This window comes from Monodelphis domestica, chromosome X, assembly GCF_027887165.1.
Source record: "Monodelphis domestica isolate mMonDom1 chromosome X, mMonDom1.pri, whole genome shotgun sequence".
In the NCBI taxonomy this organism is placed as follows: domain Eukaryota; kingdom Metazoa; phylum Chordata; class Mammalia; order Didelphimorphia; family Didelphidae; genus Monodelphis; species Monodelphis domestica.
The window spans coordinates 37,476,701-37,499,013 of NC_077235.1; the positions used below are offsets into that span (position 1 = coordinate 37,476,701).

At 33.3% G+C, this 22,313-nt stretch overlaps 1 protein-coding gene across 18 annotated transcripts in view; it reads right to left on the reverse strand.

Annotated features, from left to right (window-relative positions):
* FMR1 (fragile X messenger ribonucleoprotein 1) overlaps positions 1 to 22,313 on the reverse strand; it is a 62,430-nt gene that overhangs the window by 26,605 nt on the left and 13,512 nt on the right. For 17 of the 18 annotated variants that reach the window (XM_007507255.3, XM_007507245.3, XM_056808995.1 and 14 more), the window contains exons 2-9: positions 15,160 to 15,212; positions 10,158 to 10,251; positions 6,667 to 6,738; positions 6,226 to 6,374; positions 3,330 to 3,423; positions 3,128 to 3,244; positions 1,186 to 1,356; positions 1,010 to 1,088 (exon numbers count right to left, since the gene is read on the reverse strand). In XM_007507255.3, coding sequence (XP_007507317.1) covers positions 1,010 to 1,088; positions 1,186 to 1,356; positions 3,128 to 3,244; positions 3,330 to 3,423; positions 6,226 to 6,374; positions 6,667 to 6,738; positions 10,158 to 10,251; positions 15,160 to 15,212 — 829 coding nt within the window. Of the gene's footprint in view, positions 1 to 1,009; positions 1,089 to 1,185; positions 1,357 to 3,127; positions 3,245 to 3,329; positions 3,424 to 6,225; positions 6,375 to 6,666; positions 6,739 to 10,157; positions 10,252 to 10,781; positions 10,914 to 15,159; positions 15,213 to 22,313 lie in introns of those variants that run through there. The other variant, XM_056808993.1, reaches the window with a different exon arrangement.

A 22,313-nucleotide genomic window follows, 5' to 3' on the forward strand; every position in this document is an offset into this window, starting at 1 on the left:
GCTGATGGAAATACAAATCTTTTGAATATGAATCATGTATAAAGGAAGCATATAACTCATCTATTGACCAGTTAATTTTTTTAAAGATGCTACCCTTTGGGCCCAATAAGTTCTATCATACAATATTTTCAGATTTATTTCTTCTTTTTTTCTTTTAAAGTAAAATGTGATCCTATTGGTGCAGGTGGGAACTACACAATAATAGGACCCTAACTCAACTGAGGATGAAGAAAAGCTCTGAATTGAAAGAGGTTCCTTTGTGGAGCTAGTCAAAGTCCTAGGAATGATTGTTTTACTTGGTTACCAGTTTAGTTCTGGTATTGAATCCTAGCCCTTTTAAACCTCCAGAGGTGAAAAAATTTTTAAAAATTAAAAAACCCCAGTTGAAGATAAAATCAAACCCCATGATACCAACACATTTTAAAAAGCATTTCTTATAAAACTCTGTAATCTGCCATGGAGGCATCAATTAGCATTAAGAAGGGAGTTTGCTCATTCAGGAGTCCCCTTATGTCAATGAGATCATAGGCTCAGGCTTCTCAGAGTCCTCTCTGTACAATCAAGCACTGACATAATTAATTTACATAAATAGTATAAGCAATAGCTTAGACCAGTGATGGCAAACCTTTTAGAGACTGAGTGCCCAAAATACAACCCTCATGCCACATGTAAGCCACCTGCTTACCCAGGCTGCTATACAGAGCAGCACGTGGTAAGGGGGAAGGGAACAGCCCCCATAGGTTCGCCAACACAGTGTAAACTGTTTCTATGCTGTATTCATAGTTTGGGATTTTAACAAGAGTGATATAAAACTAATTCTGATATCCTTTTAAGCTCATTAAAATATTCTCTACCCATATTTTCCAATATTCCAATGGACCCTTGATATCCATTCCATGTGAATGTAGAGATTCCAACCCATCCATAACCACCAAAGGTTTATTTGTGTACATTTTGCATGGTTCTTACTGGTATAATACTTAGCAATGTTCATATTACCAGGACATACCTACTAGGTTCCTTGGAACTTGGATTACATCTTCTGCAAACTCAAGATAACCTCTGGCTTTTTTCACTGCATCCTGATCCTAAAATATGGAAGGAGATATAACATTTCAAGACATCAAGTAGAAAAACTGCAGATTTTTATTTTTTAAAACAAAAAGTAGAATATTATTTATTTACCTCTCCATAAATATGAAATGTGCAAGTATCTTCATCTAAATCAATAGCAGTGACTCCAGGTACTTTTCTAGCTTGCTGAATATTAGCACCATGAGTGCCGATTGCCAAACCCATCAAATCCTCACGGACAATAAACTGTTCATGAAATCTTGAGGCAAGCTGTCTTGAACTCTGAAAACAAAAGCAGGGACAGTTAATCTGGTTTTGAAATATTAAAATCTTGTACTTATACCAGCCCTAATTTAAACAATTATGCAAAATCTATAGCACCATTTTGCTTGAAAAGGAATCCAAACTGTGATTAAGAATTTTGATGAAAAATATACAATATTACTCATAGCACTCAATATACTTTTAGGTAACTAGATGATCTTTTTCCATTAGATGCATTATTAAAAGCATGGAAAGGAAGTTAACAAACTTGAAAATAGTCATCATTTTTAACTTTATCTGGCAATTTTGCCATTAAAAATAAAATTAAGGCTCAAGTCTTTTAAAAATCAGTAAGAGAAATAAATCAAATTAGTTACAAGAGATAATGGGCCTCTTTAACAACAATCATAAAAAATATCACAATACTAGAATATTATTAAATGAAAATTAAGCATATGTGGTATATATTATTAAATGGGAACTATCTGAAAGCTTAAGAAAAGGGACACAAATTCATGTGCACTTTTAACTGCTGGACACAAAAGATAACAAGCAGCAAATGAAATAGTCACTTGAGCACAAAATTAACAGTATCCATTTTTCATTATACCAAAAGATATTTAATCACTAGTTATCAAAGAAGCTCAAATTACATAAAAATATCTTAACATCCCACAACTTCTTGAGTGGGAAGAGCCTCAAAAAAAGAAACAAGTAAAAAATGAATAAGAAACTTGCTGAAGGTGAGTAATGGAGCCCAGACAATACCCCAGGGTTCTTACTCCCAAGTTCAGTGTTCTTTCTGCCAATAAAGGGTAGAATTGGAAACATGTCATTTCAGAAGATGTTTACATTTTTAATCTCACAGAAACACGGTATAGTTTTCCTCCATTACTCAAACTAAACTACTCTGACCTAAATGTTATGTGATAACATTTTTTAAAAGTCATAAAATTAGTCAAACAAGGAAATCAGGTTGAAAGAAGATCAAAACAAACTAGCAAAATAGCTTCCACTGGGTTAAGAAATAAATAACAAAACTATATGCACATGTTGATAAAGACAGCTACTCTTCTGTTTATTTTTCTGCAATTCTCAATCAGGACATGGAATATAAAGAAAGAGTCTAGCAAGAAGTCAGCCCTCTCATTCAATTTCTCACCTGTCTTTTTCATTGATTTTTCATTTGCATGAGATTTCCCCCAACTACCATCAAATGAGATGATTAATAATCAGAAATCCAAAAAATTCAATAGTGATTGATTTCACCTGACACAAAAGCCTATACAAATTCACTTAGAATCTATAAAAATATAGGCAGCAGTACTATCACCAAAAATACAGTAACATATATATCAATACAAATTACTGAAGAAATCATTAAGTACACTCTTCTTTTAACAAATGAAATAGTAAATTAGGAAAATATACTATGACCAAAATCTAAAGACAGATGTTAGAAAATGACAACTGAGTAAAATGAATGTTTAAATAGATAGAAAGCACAAGTGATCAACGAAATATGCCTTGTATACAGTTCATTCAATTAGTATAAAAAGTCTAACCTGACAGTTCAAGACATGCAAGCACAAACCTACTTATCTTTTTAACTCTGGTTTAATTTTGCTAGGCAAAAAAACTTGATAGAAATAAATCTAAGTACTAATATTAAAGTCCAATATCTAACTATATATATATATACACACACATAGATATATATATGTATATACATATATATCTTCAGCATTTAAGACAAGTCATTCAAGTGAGAGAAGTAAAAACAACTTACCTCCAGTTGTTTACTAGCTTCTTCATTTCTCAGTATCAGAGACAACTTGGTTCGAAGACTTCGAAAGTGCATATCAATCAGCATATTTGCTCTCTTTGTTGTTACATCACTGATGGACTAAGATTAAAATCCATAAAGCCATTATTAAAATGAATGTATTGAATAAAATAAACTAAAAATGGGAAAAGGTAAGCCCACCTACCAAGATGATAAGCTGATAATTTTCAGAATCGTATGATACAGAAAAAGCTCCAACTGCTTTTTTGAAGTCCTTATGGGATGATTCTTTGGCACACCTAATAATGTATAAATAAATAATAAAATGGGTATTAATAAAATAATAACATGGCAATAAATGTAAATCATATGGTAATATATTAATAATATAGTAATACTGATATATAAGATATTCATTTGTAATAATATGGTAATAAAATAACAACAAAATAGGTGGCAAGACCATAAAAACACCACCTATTATATAATGTCAAGATGATTTCTAGAGCTAGCAACTATTGCTATATACTCAACATATTCATGTATGGTTTCTAACACTTTTATTTTGAACTAAATATCAAAACTGAAAATCTACAGCTACATTTCTATTTAAAACTCAGTACACTCATTAATCATAAAAGCCCAGACCTTCACTGGCCAACTAGACACCAATTCATATTTGAATAATGATCCCCTCCATAATACCAACAAACCTACTCATCTAGCCTTCACTTACAGATCTCTGAAAGTGCTTTTTCCTCTAAGTTTTCCTTAGAGACTCTGTAAGACTTTTCTATACACCAATTTTTATACACATTGTCTCCTCCATTGTAATTGAAGCTCTTTCAAGGAAGGGGCTACTTCTGCATTTTTTTTGTTTCCTCAGGGAATGTTTAAAAATGCCTAATGATGTACCTCCCAGTTTGACCTTTCAACTTCTTAAAGATATCAATGTCAAAAAATCCTGCCTTATATTCAACCAAAAATCTCCTCCTGCACCTCCCACCCACTGCTCCTAGTTATAAGGCCAAGCACAAGTCAATCTCTGGATTTGACAGCCCTTCAAAAACTTGAAAATGGATAATAAGGCCATGATCATTTCTTCTCTTATCCAAGCCAAACATTCCCAGTTCCTTCAGCTAATCTTCTTTTTGTATGACCTTGAGGTCCTTCACAACCTGTATGTCCTTCTCTAAATGGAGCCTTCACATATTGCCTGAGCAAGGAAAAGTATAGTGAGAAGAATATTTAATTCTCAGATGTTTTCATTTTCCAATGGAGTTGCCATGAGATGGGAGGATGGGGAAAACACAACCATACATAATAAGAATTGCCTAGTTAATTTCATTTCAACCAGTTCATCTAAGTGGAAACAATGCAGCCACATTAATCATGTAGCTCTATGGCCAAAATAACTGGTTTTGTTATAATGCTGGTTTTCCCTGCTAACAGTCCTTTTTGGATTAAGGAAACCAAAATCAGTAGCCTATTCAGGATGAAGTAGGAAAGGGAAAAATTTACTCAAGTTATTTCATATTATACAGGCAAAAAATCCTGGGTTCTTTAAATTTTCTCATCAGTCAACTTTTTTGGATAAAATACTGATTCCTCATTGAAGATTCCCTTAGGGGAAATTCTGAGAAATAACATTTAGATGCTCATCTCTCATTCTAAATCAGTTCAGAAATTCAAAATTTGAAGGTATTTTCTTTATCTTAAGGTAGTTCTATGCCAACAAATAAGCTATATCTATGAAAGCTTGTAAGATAAGGCAACAGATACTGAACCACAGAATGTGCAAATTATTTTGCCTTAAGCTACTTTATAGGTTTAAAAAAACCACTAGCATTCTGGAGCATCTTATTTTTTCTTCCTCAGTTATGTTACTTGATACCAGGACACATAATTCTTTGACTATCTCCCTTGAAAACTTTTGAAAGAAGTTGAAAATTCACAATCTGACTTATTTCTTGGGTAAGTTTGTTTGGCCAGGGGTGAGGGTGAGGGTGGAAGGAATATAGGAATAAATGCACAAAAAATTGTTTCTATGCACAATGACTATTTACAGGTCCTCATACAGTGATCTGCACACAGTAGGTACTCAAATAGACTTGCTCAACAAATCTTAGTTCAGAAATTACAAATGAAAATCTCCTTCAGCAATCTGTTTTCCATTTCTCACCATAGACTGAGATATTCTCTAGCCAATATAGTGATTCAGCCTTATCTAATGATTGTCTCTATCTTATAATGCCACTTCTGAGTAATAATTCTGAAATGTGACAACTTTTAAAAGACACAAACTTTAGTACATTTGAGAAAATGGATGCATTTTCATTCTCTATTACTAAGCCATATATCTTGTGATTAAGTTTTTAAAATAAATTCCACTTTAATTCCTAGTTTCATACTGACAAATTACTTTCCTATCTATTAAAATCTTTCAAGATTTACTTAATCACAAGGACATCAAAAACTACTGTATAAAATAATCAGTTTTCTTACAATTAATATAGTATAAAAGGTTGACTTTTATGAGGAACAGAGAATTAATAGCTGAAAATGACCTTTGAGATATCAGTCCAATCCTCCCATGACTGGTGAGGAAAATGACTTAAAGAAGCTAAGCCACTTTAAATATATTCTTCCTTCTATAGGTTTAATTTTATAGTGCTCAAGATTCGTTTTAATACTGCTAATAGTTTACCCAAACAACAGGATTATACAATTATATTCCAAATTTCAAATTCAGTAACTTCAGATATTGATGTGACAAAAATAAATATCATACAGAAGAATAATATCTCCTTCCAGACATCATCATCATCATCAAATCTGATGGTAAATCATTCAACTCAATTACCTAATTTTTGGACAATATTATTCCTAACTGCTGCCAAATCAAATCATCAACTGTACTGGTAACCTTTTTTTACAAAGAAGCAGAAAATACCTGCTAAATTACATCAAATTTAGAAGCTGCTCCAAGTGATTTAATTCAATTTTACTTATTATTTGAACCAAATTTATTTGTATTTGTGTATAAAATATATATAGTATGTATATATAGCATTTTCTTAACTTGATAACTTCACACTTACATTTGCCGTAAATCTTCTGGCACTTCCAGTTTGATCTTATGGAAAGTGTCTTTTGTTGCAGGTTTGTTGGGATTCACAGATCTTAAACGCTCAATTGTAACAATTTCATTGTAAGTGGCATCACAGGCTGCATATTCTATTACATAAAACTGATTAAAAAAAAAGTAACAACAATCATCCCTAGTCATCATTTTAAAAATAGGAGACATTTGTTACACCTATTCAAATCAAATTGAAAACAATCAAGAAATTCTTGGAGTGGAAAAAAGTGATATTCAATTTTAAAATTTAAAAAAACCAAATATTTAAAACACTAAAAGTGCCTAAATCAGAAATAATTTGCAGTTAGCTCCGTGAAAATTAAGAAACAGACAATACACTACAGCTGACACCAAAGAACAATAGAAGAACATATTTTGCCAATCCAAGGGGTCTCCCTACCTCGCCTTTGATCATGCGCACTTTAGCCAACCACCAGCAACATGGCTCTTTTTCATTGGCCCTGGAGTAAACCTATGTGTAAAGATGAACAGAAGACATTCCAATTAATATCACTTTAAAATCTGGATGAAAACTTCAGAATCAGAGAAAATATGAGTGCACACTTGATTTTCCAATTTATTAGATTAATAGCCAACATTGTTAAAATCTTAAACATTTAATTAAATGTAAGGTCCTTAGAGGAAGGGACAGCCTCCCCTAATTCTTCTGAATCCTTCTAAAGTGATTGGTAATATACTCAGAACTTCCTAAACATTCACTAAATATTGGCTAGGGTCAGGTAAAAATCTGTATGTAATTGAGAATGTTTTTTATTGATATGTTAATACAAAGTATTTTTAAAATTAAAACAATAATCCACAATGTCTTATATTATTCATCTGCATAGATTTGGAACCCAAGTATTAGCACACTCCTACGTTCAGACTAATGGCCAATAGCACAGATATCATATTAGCATGCCCTGACCCTGGTTGCAAATTAAACATTGTTTAGATGCTGCCCTGGCTCTTGTAGACTAGCAGAAAACTGTCAAATATTTTGTTTTCTGAACCAGCCACTCAGCAAATCAACATGCTACAAATTGGGGCCAATGGTTGATGGAGAATAAAGCCTACTGGGTTTTGGAAAGAGAAAAAAATATTTCACATATATTCTGAATGCCAAGCAAAACATTCCGCAAATATAGTTGGTCAAAATGGGAATTAAGCTAGGATGTATCTCAGTTAGAGATTTACTAGCACTAGGGAAAGAACGTCTATCACTGTTTGTTAGAACTCAAATTTTATGGCCTACTGAGATTAAGTGGGCAGCAGCATTTTCCTACTGAAATGAAGAGTGTCACCTACACTAAAAAGTAGAACTGCCAAATTCCAGAGGGGTCGGCTACCCACTTCCAACCCCACCACTCATCAAAATGCAGAAACAGAGATGAAGTAATTTGCCCATGGTCACACAGTAAATGAATAACAAAAAAGGACTGTAACCCAAGTCTCTGGACTCCCAGTTCAGTTCTTCATCACAACATGACACTTTAAGAGTTGCTAGAGTATAACTGAGGCACTGGTGATATCTTAATCATGATAATGTTTTAAGTTCTCTGAGAGTAACACAGGAAATAAGAATTTTTTTTTTCAAGAGTTTAATGAAACCATGTATCTGAACAGAAAATACAAAGATGCCTCAGTTAAAGGTTTTAAATGCAAAACCAGTATTAAAATCTTTTGATCATCCTCTATGAATGTTTATTAGGTCACATATAATTAAAAGCATCTCACACACTTAAAGTCCCTGGCATTCATCCTTCTATCCATTCTACTTCTCCATCCCAAAAGAAAAAGTTTTAAGAGATAGTATGGTAGGTAGAACCATACCAGTATCATCATCAACCTCTTCTAACAGAGGTTAAAAGGATACACTTACTGAAAAAAGAAAAAATACCTAACTCCAATGTGTCTAAAATGTGCAGATGCCTTCAAACTATATTCACTCATTCAAAATTTACTGATGAGTAATTACTATAGTTTAGGACCATGTGTTGGGCACTAATGAAGGTATACAAAATGAATAAGAAAACATCCTTTTCTCCCAAAGGGCTTCAAGAATCTCACAGCACCAGTTAAAAGACATTTCATTCAGATGAGCCCACATCTGAAAAATTATGTCCTCTCCAACATATGCTTGCTATGTGGTCATCCAGTCTATGCTTTAATACCTCTATTAAAGAACTCACCAAGAACTTCCCGAGGTAGTCATTTCACTTTCACATAGCCCTAAATATTGAAGATTATTTTTCCTGACATCAAGCTTAAATTCACATCTTTATAACTTACACCCACTAAAGCTAAAAAAGCACAAATGTAAACCCCTTCTAAATAGTATCCCTCAAAACCCTTGGAGGACAGCTATCACATCTTCACATGGCATCATATTGAAACCCTTCAACAACCTGGTAGTCCTTATCTAGAGGATCTCCAAATTATTTCTGTCCATCTTAAAATATGGCATCCATAAGTCAATTAGTATATCAATTGATACATTCTCAAAACACAAGAATAGTTGTCTCAGGACATTTTGTTGGGATTTTTCTCTTGGCCTTGAAAAATCTGCCTTGAATTATGCTACCCCCTTCAGATATGATCTAACCAGAGCAAACTATAACAGGACAATCACCCCCATTGTTCTATATTATTTTGCTTCTCTTAAAGTGGGCCAAAATAACACTATATTTCTTACCTGTCATATCTCAGTAAAATCTCAGCCAGTCTAGTTTAGAGGGTGAGGAAAATGACAAATATCCTTGTAGCTATAACATAAGCTAGAATCTAAAGGCCAAGAGGAAAGCGCCAAATATGATGGGGATTTTCAAGAGATTGACTAACCAACCAATAAGTAATTATTATGTATCTGCTCTGTATCAGGCATTTTGAATACAATTATAATCACAAGTATGATCAGTTTAGTGACTTACTATATATGATTAAGGATTATTTCTTTCTGAGAGTTCACTTTCTGAGAGAAACTAATATTTCACAGCACAATGTTGTGCCTTAGGAAAAAGGGCTCTCTCAAAACTGTATAGAACCCATCTTGGTAAACTGAAAAATTTAAATGTATCAAAGGAGCTTACTATTTAAAGGAATCCTACAGTAATTTATGTTTAGTCCAGAATCTGTGTAAAATGATTAACAATTTATTAACCTAAAATTTTCAAGAAATGATATTCACATGCCACATTTGCTTAAAATTATAATAAAAAGGTAAAGTAAGCTATCATTTTAACAAAACAATTATTTTCCATACATATAAAAACCACAAGGAACCAAGGTAAGTTTGCATACCCGCTACCATTTCCCAAGGGTGTCTGAGTAGCTTCCAAATCCTAGTGATATTTTGCAGAACTAGATCATCATAGGTCTTTAACCACACATACTGTTAAGAGGTTAAAGAAAGGAGAAAATAGAGGTGCTGTGACAGAGCCAAGGAGTCAAAAAAGTAATAGAAAACTGGGTACTCCAGACACTGCACACACACAATATTTTAGAAATTGGTACTTTAAAAAGTAAAAAAACCTTTACCGTTTGTCTTAGAATCAATTCTAGGTATTTGTCCCAAGGCAGAAGAGAAGTAAAGGGCTAGGCAAATGGTGTTAGGTGAATTGTCCAAGGTCTCACAAACATAGCTAGGAAAAGTCTGAGGCCATATTTGAACCCAGAACCTCTGGTCTCCAGGCCTGGCTCTCTACCTACCTAGTTGCCCTCATTAATATTTTTCTTGAATATGTCAACATGAACTGGGTAAAAATACCTAACCATCAAAGTCAAAGTCCTTCATACTGTTTAAAGAGAATTTAAAGATATAAACATTCAACAAGCTACAGAACTTAAATACCTTCCATTCCTCTTATGCTTAAATGAAAACAAGGAACTTACCTCAACCTCATCACTTTCATTGATATCTTTATTATAACCTGTAGGAGGTGGGAATCTCACATCATGGAATGGAATCTGTCTCTCTGGCTGCCAACTGCAAAAAAAAGGAAAAAAAAATCCATTCATTCAAATGTTTTTCTTGTTTAAATAAAATACTGATCATTTTCCAATGTGCATGTAATTTTCTAATAAAAATAAGCAATATCTGGTTAAATGTAACCTCTCGATCTTTTTCTAGTATGAAAGAAAATGTGTTTTTAAAATTGTAAATTTTAGGCTGGAAGGGCAGTAAAGACACTCCAATGAAGAAGACATGCAGCACAATAGCCTTTTAGTCCCAACTATGGTATTTTCCTAACCACAACAAAGCAGCATGGCAATTTTTAAAAATAATTTTTCAGTGATTTCATCCCCTCGAAGTTCTAAACTAAGGACAAAGCATGAATTGCCTCCAAAATTTCAATTAAATAAGTTAGTAAATATCAGTACAAGTGTTAGTTGGAGCAAACACACTTTTGACCTTCAAAAGAACCTTAACCACATTCCAACAAGGACAGAAACAAAAGCTAAATTCCCTAACCAAGCAAATGGGGGCAGCTGGCACAGTAGCATCTTAAAACTCACTTTTCCCCCTTAATTTTTAGGTCCCACGAGGTCAAGCCTTGCCATGGATTCCTAGCTGCTGTTCAGTACAACGTTCTAGCATGCACTGTGCTGGTGAGGTCGTATCAGTCAGAGAAATCCGATGAAGAGAGCCTATAGGAGTTAGGTAAGTGGCGTGTTTTTGTTTTTTTTGATTTGTTCTTTAAAACATGAGTGATTTTGCAAAGTTTATAATTTTTTAATCCCAAAAAATATAAAGCACTAAAAAATAAACTCTGCAAAAACAACATAAGGATTTTCCACTGGGAAAGCAGCCAAATCTAAGTTTGGGCGTCGATGCTAAGCAATGCTAGTATTTTTCCCCTCAAGTGCAGACATTATAATGAATTAGAGATCAGTGAGCCAACAGATAATTTGCAATAAAATCTCATTTAATTCAGAACTCATCATAACTTGGTTATGGCCACAGCTGAAGAAAAGCTTACCTTTACACTAACTATGAAGACATGATTATATGTGTTTGAAAGCTAACCCACTAATTTCTGCAATTAGGATTAGCATATATTCTGAATTAATGAGCCTTTATTGTAAATCACAAATTCAATATACTAATACTTGGCATCTCTTGTAATTGTGTTGCTTCCAAAAGGATAAAATACTGATTTATAAAACTGACAAAACTATGTGGATATAAAATTAAAACCTTGATATGAAATTTGGTAGAATGGAAGGTAAAGCTAAAAATATATCTAAAGAAAACATTACTATACATCTCTCTATTAGGATATTTCTTCAGGTTAGAGGTAAAAATAGAGCCTGAAAAAAAATCAAGGTTATTTTTGTAAAACTAGTTTTGATTAAAAAAAGGTATGCTAAAGATAAGGAAGAATACTTCAGCAGGAACCAACTCAATCATGACAGTATGGTGAAGCTCTACATAAGAAACCACAAACATATCATAGACTCCAATTTAAAGTATAAAAAATTGGCTGTCATTTCAAGTTACTAGGATGATAGCTTGAGGACAGAAATACTACTTTCTGCAGACACAGTAGCTGCAAAAGATAATGAGCTTGATGATGAGCTAAAGATGGGATAATTTTAACAGTATGTGGTGGTGACTGGGAAAGAGAAGAGAATTGACAACCCATTGCAATCATTCTATACACTAGATAAGACATTTCTGAATTCACAAGAAGAAATGAGTTTTTACTTAATATTTAATGATTATTTTAGTATGAAAGACTGAGAATAAGAAAAACTCCAGAGCAGTCAGTAAAAAAAAAAAAAGGTCCCAAGAATGGCAAATACAGGCAGGGTTTTATTCAGTGGGGAACCAAATAAGACAAATCCAAAAAATATACTTACCAAGGAATCTAAGACTTTTATTAAGAGTTAAAATTAATACACAGCACGTTTTCCAATATATTATCAACATTACTAGGAACCGCATCAAGTTTCAAAGCTTTTCATATAATTCACATTAAGCAAACTTGATGGAGACACCATTAGGCTAAGAGTAAGACTATGAGCAATCAAAATTCTTGTTGGAGTTGTAGCACTTCTTGCCAATCCACACCTCTTCTTTTTGTTCAAATTCTATCTAGGTAATGCCACTGGACCATAGGACTGCCTGGGACACCTAAGATGCTTAATCCTGCTAATAACAAAAAGGACTAAAGGCATATCAGCTCCTAGTCTAATACAGTTAAGTTTTCTAGATGCAAAACTAGCTTCAATGTGCTGTTTATTCACCTCATTTATGTAAACTATAAAGTTTTCCTCACTGTTCAAAGGTTTAGTAGATAACATAATTCAGAGTGAAATCCTTTTCCTGAGATTTCAATATCCTAATGACTTTCATAAAAACATACTTTAGTGCATTTTTTTAATTCCAGGTTCATCTTTCCCCCTTTAATTTCCCAACTCCAATTACTATCATCTTAAAATAATCACTGTTTATGAGACTAGAGAAGGGAGTATTTCCCTGTCTAATAGAAATCGGAACAACCAAAATACTTAGTTTGAGTGTTAGATTGCCAAACTTTACAAATGTTTGACTGCAATATGATGATCAATCCAAGAAGAAAAAAAATCACATTTTAGCTAATCTAAACCTGTGATTTCACTGGCATAGGGAATAAACTCCTAATGAGTCAATTACCTTAACCAGTATAGATCCTCAAATGCTCCACGACTTCAGATCTTAAAGAGCTTTCAGGCTCATAGGGACATTAATCTTGAGTCCAGGATCACAAAATCAGTGTATATCACAGGGTGAACTGAAACCTAGAGTTTCCTAACCCTAAGCCCAGCTCTCCAGAGATGCTTTCATTCAAGGATTTAGAAGACAATGAAACACTTGAAGATTAGATTGTCTAACTTTACCATTTTTTTACTTCCTTCTCATTCTTTTTTTCTCTTCTTAGCAATTTCTCTAAAAATTCTCTTCCAGACCCTCAATGCATTATAACCCCAATTTAACATTTCTTAGATTATTAAGTTCCTGCAATTTTTATAATTCCTTCTGGATATAGAATTCTAGATATCTAGTCCAAACCCCTTCATTTTACATTTTGAGAAAAATCAATCAACAAGTATTTATTAATAAGGAACTGAGGTAAGTACTGGGAATACAAATACAATTAAAATTCCTGCTCACAAGAAACCTATATTCTTACAGCAGAGACACCAAGTATAAATGGATATATGTATGTAGATAGAGAGATAAATAGATATATGCATACAGACATATATTAGCATATAAAGAGAATAAATAAAAAAATATACGGTCATTTGAGAGAGAAGGTACTAACAGAAGAGTGGATCAGGAAAGGTATCGGAGGAAATGCTTAAGCTCCATCATGAAGGAAGAGAAGGATTCTATGAGGCACAAGTGAAGAGAGAATGAATTCTAGGCATGAGGAACAACCAATACAAAGGCACAGAGACTGGAAATGAAATGTAAGAAAACTGAGGTCTAGACAAGTTAAGTGGTGTGTTCAAGTTCAGGAGTAGGACTAGAACTTAAGATTTATTTCAAAAAAGTCATAAATTCTTTCTTCAACCAAGCATGTCAGACATTTCTGCTTCCTTGTGTTGCTTCTAATCTGAGGTCTATAGCAAGAACCATGCTTACTTTGTTGTACAGAAAGTAAAATATAGCACCAAAATACCTGCCCCAATTAATCAACAACCGTTTAAATGTGTCTATTTTGTACTAGGCACTGAGCTAGGTGATGGGGAAAAAAAGACATAAGTAAAAATGTGCCTACCCTCAAAGGGCTTCCATTCTACTAGGGGAAGGATACAATATATGCCTAGATAAATAAATATAAGATGTTTACAAAGTGATGGGGGTTTAGGGTGGTAACAATTAAGCATTAGAGGAATAAAAAAACTTCTAATCCTTGAAGGAATTAAGGGTGAGATAGAACATTCTAGACATGGGAAATGACCTGGGCCAAAGTTGTGATATTGAGAGGTAGGATATCTTGTAAAGAAAAAAAGTAAATGGGCCAATGTAAATGGAACATGGAGTGTGTAATAAAGAAGAATACACAATCAAGCCTGGAGATATCTAATGAGCCAGATCATCAAGGGCTTTACATTTCAAAGAAAAGATTTTATATTTTATCCTAGAGACATCAGTGAGAAATAGAAGTTTCTTAAACAGGGGAGCACAATGATTTGATGTAAAAAACAGGAGTATTAAGGAGCCAAATCATTCCATGGGGCTAAATATTTAAATGTGCTCATATAACTTTTGACCAATTACATAAATGGATTTTCCTTAAAAAAAAAGCATACAAACAAGGATGGGGAGGTATGTTTAAAAAACGAATATTCTTTTAACTGATGGAAAATCAACTTACTTTTTTGTGGTTAGGCACAATGCCAAAAAAAAAAAACTGGTAAGACAATACATTCAAATCTTAGAGGTCCTGGAATATACAAAATCTGGTTCAATAAATTGTTATTAAATCTGATAGTTTTATTCAAAAATATGTAAGGACTTTTGGAAATGTACTAAATATACAATTCTAGGAGTTTAATACTTCAGCAATGAAATATCACTCTATCTCTTTTTTTGTAAACGGCTCATTCTCAACTAGATCAAGAAACTGATGACAAATTTTTCTGACTCAGGTTGCATAGTGGCATGTTTAGTATGTAACTTTTCTTTTTGAAATTAAAGGAAATTTATCATTATTGAACATAAGCAACCAACTTCTTTTAAGTAGTCAAAATTTAGAGTATAACCATTTGAAGAAAGATTCCATATAACATTTGTTTTATATTAAATTATGAACTTTTAAAATATTTGAGTGATACTTTAAGTGTAATCAAGATTTATTCTTTGAAAACTTGACTGTAAACCACATCTCCAAGGACTTACTTGTTTTCAAATGCAACCGTTATTGAATCTTCATGTACATCTTTTACAAATGCCTGTTTAAAAAAAAGAAAAAGAAAAACACAATAATTAACTGAAAATCCAATTAAGTCCTACTCCTGTTTCTTCATGATGTGAAAATGACATTGGGTTATAATGCAATGGGGTAAAGGGAGCACTCAAACAGCTTAAATTATGAATTTATGTAAAGTAACTTCAATTTAATTCCTACATTTATAGATCACTTAATTTTCATAATCCTTAAAATACATGTTGAAGAATATTTAAAACATTTGGATTTCAAACTAAAATCTGTCATTCTGAAAGCTTATAACTTTTAAGACTAGAAATAATGAAAAGCTATCAACTTCCTCTATGCTCATATGAATTTATATTAATAATTGAGATTTGCTAAAGTCTTTTTCATGTTCACTCTCTCAAACAAGTAGTAGTTGATCAAATATAGTTTAAAAATTTGAAGATTAAAAGCATTATGTGATTATTTGCCTTATTTATTACATAATAAATTAAACTCTAATTACCTAAATGTTATAACAAACTGGGCTTAATCTCCTAATTTCTTCAGCCCCTTAGGGAAAAAATCATAAATCATGATGGATATGGTTCAGATTACCTAATTAAGGCTAATGAAGTAACTTCTCACACTTTCAAAATTGGTAATACAAACCAAAAGTGTTTAATAAATTATCACCACTATCCGTGTGTTAATCACTATCCGTCTATAATTCTGGTAAACTACAAATTTTATTTTTTACTTAATAAGTTACTTAAAAGAAGAATTTACTTAAAGAGGAGACTGTATAGCCATCCTCCAAAAAGAGGGGGTGAGATCTATATTTCACCCCATAATACCAACACTCTAAAGTGGATCAACCATCTAAAATTTTTAAACCCTTACCTTCCGTCTTGTATTGGCTCCAAGGCAGAAGAGTGGTAAGGGCTAGGCAGTGGGGGTGGGGGGGCAAGTGACTTGCCCAGGGTCATACAGCTGGGAAGTGTCTGAAGCCAGATTTGAACCCAGGACCTCCTGTCTCTAGGCCTGGCTCTCAATCCACTGAACTATCCAGCTTCCCCCTATCTAAATATTTTTAAAAGAAGTTATATAATAAAAATGGAAACAGGTATATATTTGCCTCAACTATTAATAAGAATATTTTACCACTCAAATAAAAAAATCATCAGACCAAAATTATTTATTAATAGAAAAAAATTTATACAAAAAAGCAGTGTTTTTTTAAAATCCAAAGAAAGAGCATGTTAAATTTGAAATATATCAAATAAAGTCTGAAATACAGAATCTTAAATATGAAAAAAATTAAAAGTTCAATGTTGTGGGGTGGTAGGGAATCAGGAAATCTAAAAAATACTGTTGATTTTTCAGCACTACTTTCTGTCCTGGACTCATAACATAAGAGAAATCTATGAACTCTCTTCTCAAAATGGTATTTAAACATAAACAATAAGATGGACAAATTACACAAGGAGTTAATTATATTGAAATTCGTCCATGAAAATATTATAAAAACAAGTTCACAACCCATGGATTATGAACTCCTGCTATAGACAACTTAAGAGGGAAAATGCAAACTTAACAGTTACATGAAAAGATGCTTAAACTCCTTAACAATCAGAGAAATTAAATTAAGCCAACCTCCAGACACTACTTTTTATCCACCAAAGCGGAAATTTAATTCAACAAGCACCAAAGTGGAAATTTAATTCAACAAGAATGTTTTAAGTACCTACTAAGGACAGATACACTATGTTAAGTACTGAGGACATAAGAACAGAATGTGAGAGTGGAAGGGCCCTTAATAGTACAACTCCTACATAAACAAAAGGGGATCCCCACTGCAATATACCCTAAAAAGGAGCTATCTCAGCCTCTACTTTCCAAAGTGCAAATCTGACCAGGTCAGTCACTCACCCCAACCCCTATCAACAAACTCCAGGGGCTTCCAATGACCTCCAGGATTAAATACAAAATCCTCTGGTATTCAAAGGCCTTCATAACCTGGCCTTGCCTCCACCTTTCCAGGCTTCTTATACCTTAACTCCCTAACATGTGCTCTTCAATACTGGGACTCTGGCCTCCAGGCTGTTCCAGGGACAGGCCATTCCACCCCTCTGCCCCCAACACTTTCTCTGGCTAGCTGTCACATCTGGAATGCTCTCCCCTCCTCCTCTCCTACTATTGACTTTCCAGGCTTCCTTCAAATCCTAACTAAAATCCCACTTTCTAAATCTCCCATCTTGGAAGTCTTGGCAAATATTTACCAAACCTTTCAAATCTAGAACCTTCTCTTTTAAAAGTGTTTGCTGTTCCTACCAGCTTTATATACAAGCTTTTGTTATTTATAAAGTCTCCCTTTAGACTGTGAGTTCCTTTAGGGAAGGAGCTGTTTCACTCCTTTTAGTATCCCCAGCTCTAAGCTTAACAAATTTTTACAAGCTGATTGCTTGTGTAGAGGAACCTACCACCTCCAGAAGCAGCCCGCTCCACTTCTGAATAGATGTGTAATTATTAAAAAGTTTGTCCTAGCATCAAACCAAGTATAGCTTTCTAACTTCTACCCATTGCTACTGGTTCTAAGGCCAAATAGAATCCTTCCTCCACAAAAGAGCACTTCAAACAATCCTGATAAAATATTTCCTACACTCAAGGAGTTTATATTTTGAGGGGATACAACCTATATACAAGTGTGTAGTTTTGGGGGAGGTTTAAACGCTATTGGAGAAATGTTTCAAAGTATGCTAGTGACACCTGAACTAGTCCCTGAGGAGCTAGGAATTCCAAGAAGTGGAAGGGACTAAAGAGTACATTCTAGGAATGAGGGGCAGCGGCCTGAGCAACAATCCTGACCTAAGTATTAGGCTGCCATTTACAAAGTATTACAAAAGTAGGCCAGTTGGGCTAAAAGAGAGTAATGGAAAATTAAGTCTGAAAAAACAGAGTGGAATCAGATTGGGATGTACTTTAAAAAATAAACAGGAATCTGCATTGTACCCCTAGAACTGGGGAGCCACTGAAGCTTTTCTTGAGCAGCACAATGAATTTTCAGACCTGTGCTCTGGCTACTGTTCAGGTGTCAATCCCTAAAATGAAACCTATTCTCAGCTATGCTTAAGTTTCTTCTCCCACAACTACATGGAACAAGTTTTTACATTTCTTGCCTGTGTACATATCATGTTCCTGGGCCTTGGAAATAGCAATTTGTGTACTTTATGAAAAATGGATTGGAGAGACTGCCCAGAAGCAGAGAGAATGATGAGAAAACTATAGCAGTGTGGGAGATGAGAACCTGGATAAGGCTGGTAGTCAGTGATCAAAGTGAAGAGAGACCATTTATAGGGGTAGAATGGACAAGGATGGGTAATGGATTGGACTGAAGTAGTGGGGGAAGTGGAGAGTTCATATATGACTCCAAGGCTGCAAACCCAAATGACTAGAAAGATGATAATTAAGAATAAACAAGACTAAATCTAGGTTAATTATATTACTTTATACATAAATATATATACATATAATACTCCAAGATTATACTTAGGAACTTTGACAAGAACACTTATTAGCAAACAGAATAAAATCAAAAAGCCAAAAGGTCTTTTTCAATAGCATCTCTAAAAAGAACTTGTAAAAAAATATTTTTGAAAGTCTGATTATAATTTAACACTAGATTATTCAAAATAGTGGTGGAAAGTGTGCCACAAATTACAGAAAACCACATATAAAAATGAGCAGAAGAGACACAGTCATACAGAAAGTTCTTTAAATGGCTAAAAGTATCATATAATCCTACTAAAGGTAAAGGAATAACCCCTTAAAATGAGCTGGTGAACCATTTTATTATTAATTAAAATTGTGTTTCTTATCTAAAATGAACGTTTTTGGTTATTTTTACCCTTCAAAAAATAACATGAAGGAAAAAGACAATCCAGGAACATGGATAAGGAAAACTGAATGGTCTACCTCTGAATAAGAATTGGCTATATACTGAAATTCAGAACCTAAATTGAATACTGAGAAATTATTCGTTTGACAAGTCAGCTTTAATCACCTTGACCTTTCTACAACCAAAATATTAAGAATTATTCATTCAAGTAAGGAGCCACCTCTTTGTCAAATAAAGAAAACTTGATATGTCCAAAATACCAATAATGGGGTGCTGATAATCGAGAACGGGGTCCTTACAGGTATGTCAGGCTTCAACCCGTAAGTGCAATACTGGTTCAGTGACCTACAATGAACTATTAATCACTTTTGAGCTGAGGTTAACAGCAGAGTGAAAAAGAGCACAGCTCCCGCTAAAATCCCTCCAGGCTCCTTCATAACAATGCTACACACCCTTAGAAGAAAAAGCTGGAAAGAAAAGAGTTCCTGGAAAGACTTCTTTCCACTATTTTATAATACTGCCAGATGATACAAGTGTGCACACTTTTCTTAAAGCAATCCGATGATTTCTAAGCTCATCGTTTCTATGATTACAAGAAACAAGCCATGTACAATCAGTATGTACATACAAAAAGGCAGTTCCTTGCCTTCTTCCTTGCCTGTAGAAGTGGAGGACTATGGTAGGGAACACTGCAAATGTCTGACTTTTTTGATGTGTAAGTTAAGTTTTCTCATACTGTGATTTCTCTTCTCTTACTCTTTGTTTTAGGAGATTGTTCTCCAGGAGGAGAGAGACATTAGAAAATGTAATTGATATAAAAACAAGCAAAAAAAGCATCAATTAAAAATTGTTTTAAAAAAACCAAATCAATTGTAATATATGTAGTCTGGTTTAGGGGGATATAATATTATGCCTATTCTGAGACCCTCTTGGGGATCACTCCAAAATGTATGTATCCATTTAACTCAAATCAAGATTGAGTGATGTAAACTTGGCACTAGCATGGACAAATTCAACCTTGTACAGCTTAATTTTAACTCCACCTCCATGGATAGTCATGGGTAATTTAAAATTGCTTTAGCTAAAGAGAACAGATGGAAGACACCATGCACTTCTCTATTCACTCTGCACTCCTTTGCAGTATAACTTCATTTGCTTCAATAGCAAAAGATTACATTGTCTTCAAAGACCAATTGAATACCTAACTAGAAAAAGGGATGTTGGTTTTACATTTGTCAGTCATTCATATTACTCAGAGTATCATGAGAGGAAGACAACAGTACAAGAGAGACATTTACAAACTGATCACTCCCCAACCTAATTCTGTACACAACTGTTCATTGAAGAAAGCACATGAAATCAAGATTTGGATTTAAATGCTACTTTTCACACATACTCTGTGATCCATGGGCTAGTCAGTGTCCAAAATACATTCCAGGAATAAACAAGTTACAGAGGATTTATTAATCAACATTAGTGGAGGGTATTTCCACACTCAAATGAATGAAATCATGGTCTGGGGAAATAACAACAATAATGGAGTTAGAAAGTGGATTTGACAAAGCAGGGAGTATGCATTGTGTATAAGATTATTTCAGGTGGAAATTAATTCAGCTCTGGTCACTCACTAACTCTAAATTTCTTGCCAAGGTATCCTTCCACCATAAGCCAGTGCCAGCTAGCTCATTTCCTGAGCTAGTGACTTTTATTTCATATGAAGCTTTTTAGTTGAAATATCATTCTATATTTAAAATCTAAAACTCTATCCAAGTAAACCTAGCACTTCTAAAGACAGTATCAAAGGCTATGTATGAAATTTAAGAAAAAGAAATTTTCCCAAATAAACTTCTTAAACAAAATAAAAATCACCAAAAAACTGAACTTTCAAGTCAATTGGGAGGAAAAAAATAATTCAAAATGCATACAGAATCTAATTAAAGGCAGGAAAACAAAACTAGGTTAGCTTTGAATATTTCTGTTACTATTACAAACAAATTTTTGATAGTGACTTAATTTGTACAATTCGAGTTTGTCCTTATAAATCAAGTGGGCTTCTAAACCTTAACAAGGAATCTTGTAACCATGTTTCTTGGGATCAATAGTTTGACAGTGTCAAAATCATTATCAACTATTATCATTAGCATTAATATTGAAACAATGGCAATTTTACTATGAAAATATTCTGTCATATTAATATGACTTACTTGTGATGAGTGACAATGACCCATTTAGCAACTGAGGAGCATTTTTAAAATGAGTTTGGAATAGACTTAAAAATGACAGCTTCAACAGAGTAAATCAAAGTAAAAACCACAGAAATAATAACTTTGTGGAAGACAATGAGAAAAGAATGACACAACAAACCAAAATTTCTGGGATACAACTTTAACAGTTCTCAGAGGAAAAATCTTATCTTAAGAACATACATTAACAAAATAGAAAGAGAAGATTAATGGACTAAATTATGCAATTAAAAAATTAAAAAACAGTTCAAAATAAGCACAGAAGAAGAAACCTCAAAAATTAGAGAAAACGTAAAACTGGAAAATGAATACTATAGAATTGATAAAAATAAAAGTCAATTCTTTGAAGATTAAGAAAACTGTTTAAATCTTTGGCCAAACTGATTTAAAGAAAAGTAGGAAAGTCAAACAAAATTTAAAATGAACAAAGAAATTAAAAGAAATCATAAGAACCTACAATATAGTTGTAGATTAGAATAAAAAAAGATTTTAACAGGGTTGCCTCAAAAAATATAAAATATTCAAAAGAATATAAATTATTCTATTTCAGAAAAAGAGACTTTAATAATTATTAAAGAATGTCCAAGAGAGGGGAATCCTGGTCCAAACAGATTTATAAAATTTCGCTTTCTCAAAAACTAAGAAATCACTCCACAAAATTTCTTTCATGAGATATATATAGTATCAATAACTAAACCAGAGAAAGATAAGGACAAGAAAAAGGACAACTGACCAGTAGCATTAATGACCATCAATTTAAAATTTTCTAATAAAATTCTGACAAAAAGGAAATAGCAATATATTCAAAATATTCACTATGATCAGGTAGGGCTGCTTATGTAATGCCAAGATAAACATTAAGAAAATAACAATGAATCATGTTAATAATTAAAAATATCCCCATTTCTTTCCAAATGACCTCTTATTCATATTCAATATGGATTCTAAGAAATTCAGAAAAGTATTATTCAATTCATAAATTTAAATGTAATCTTCCAGA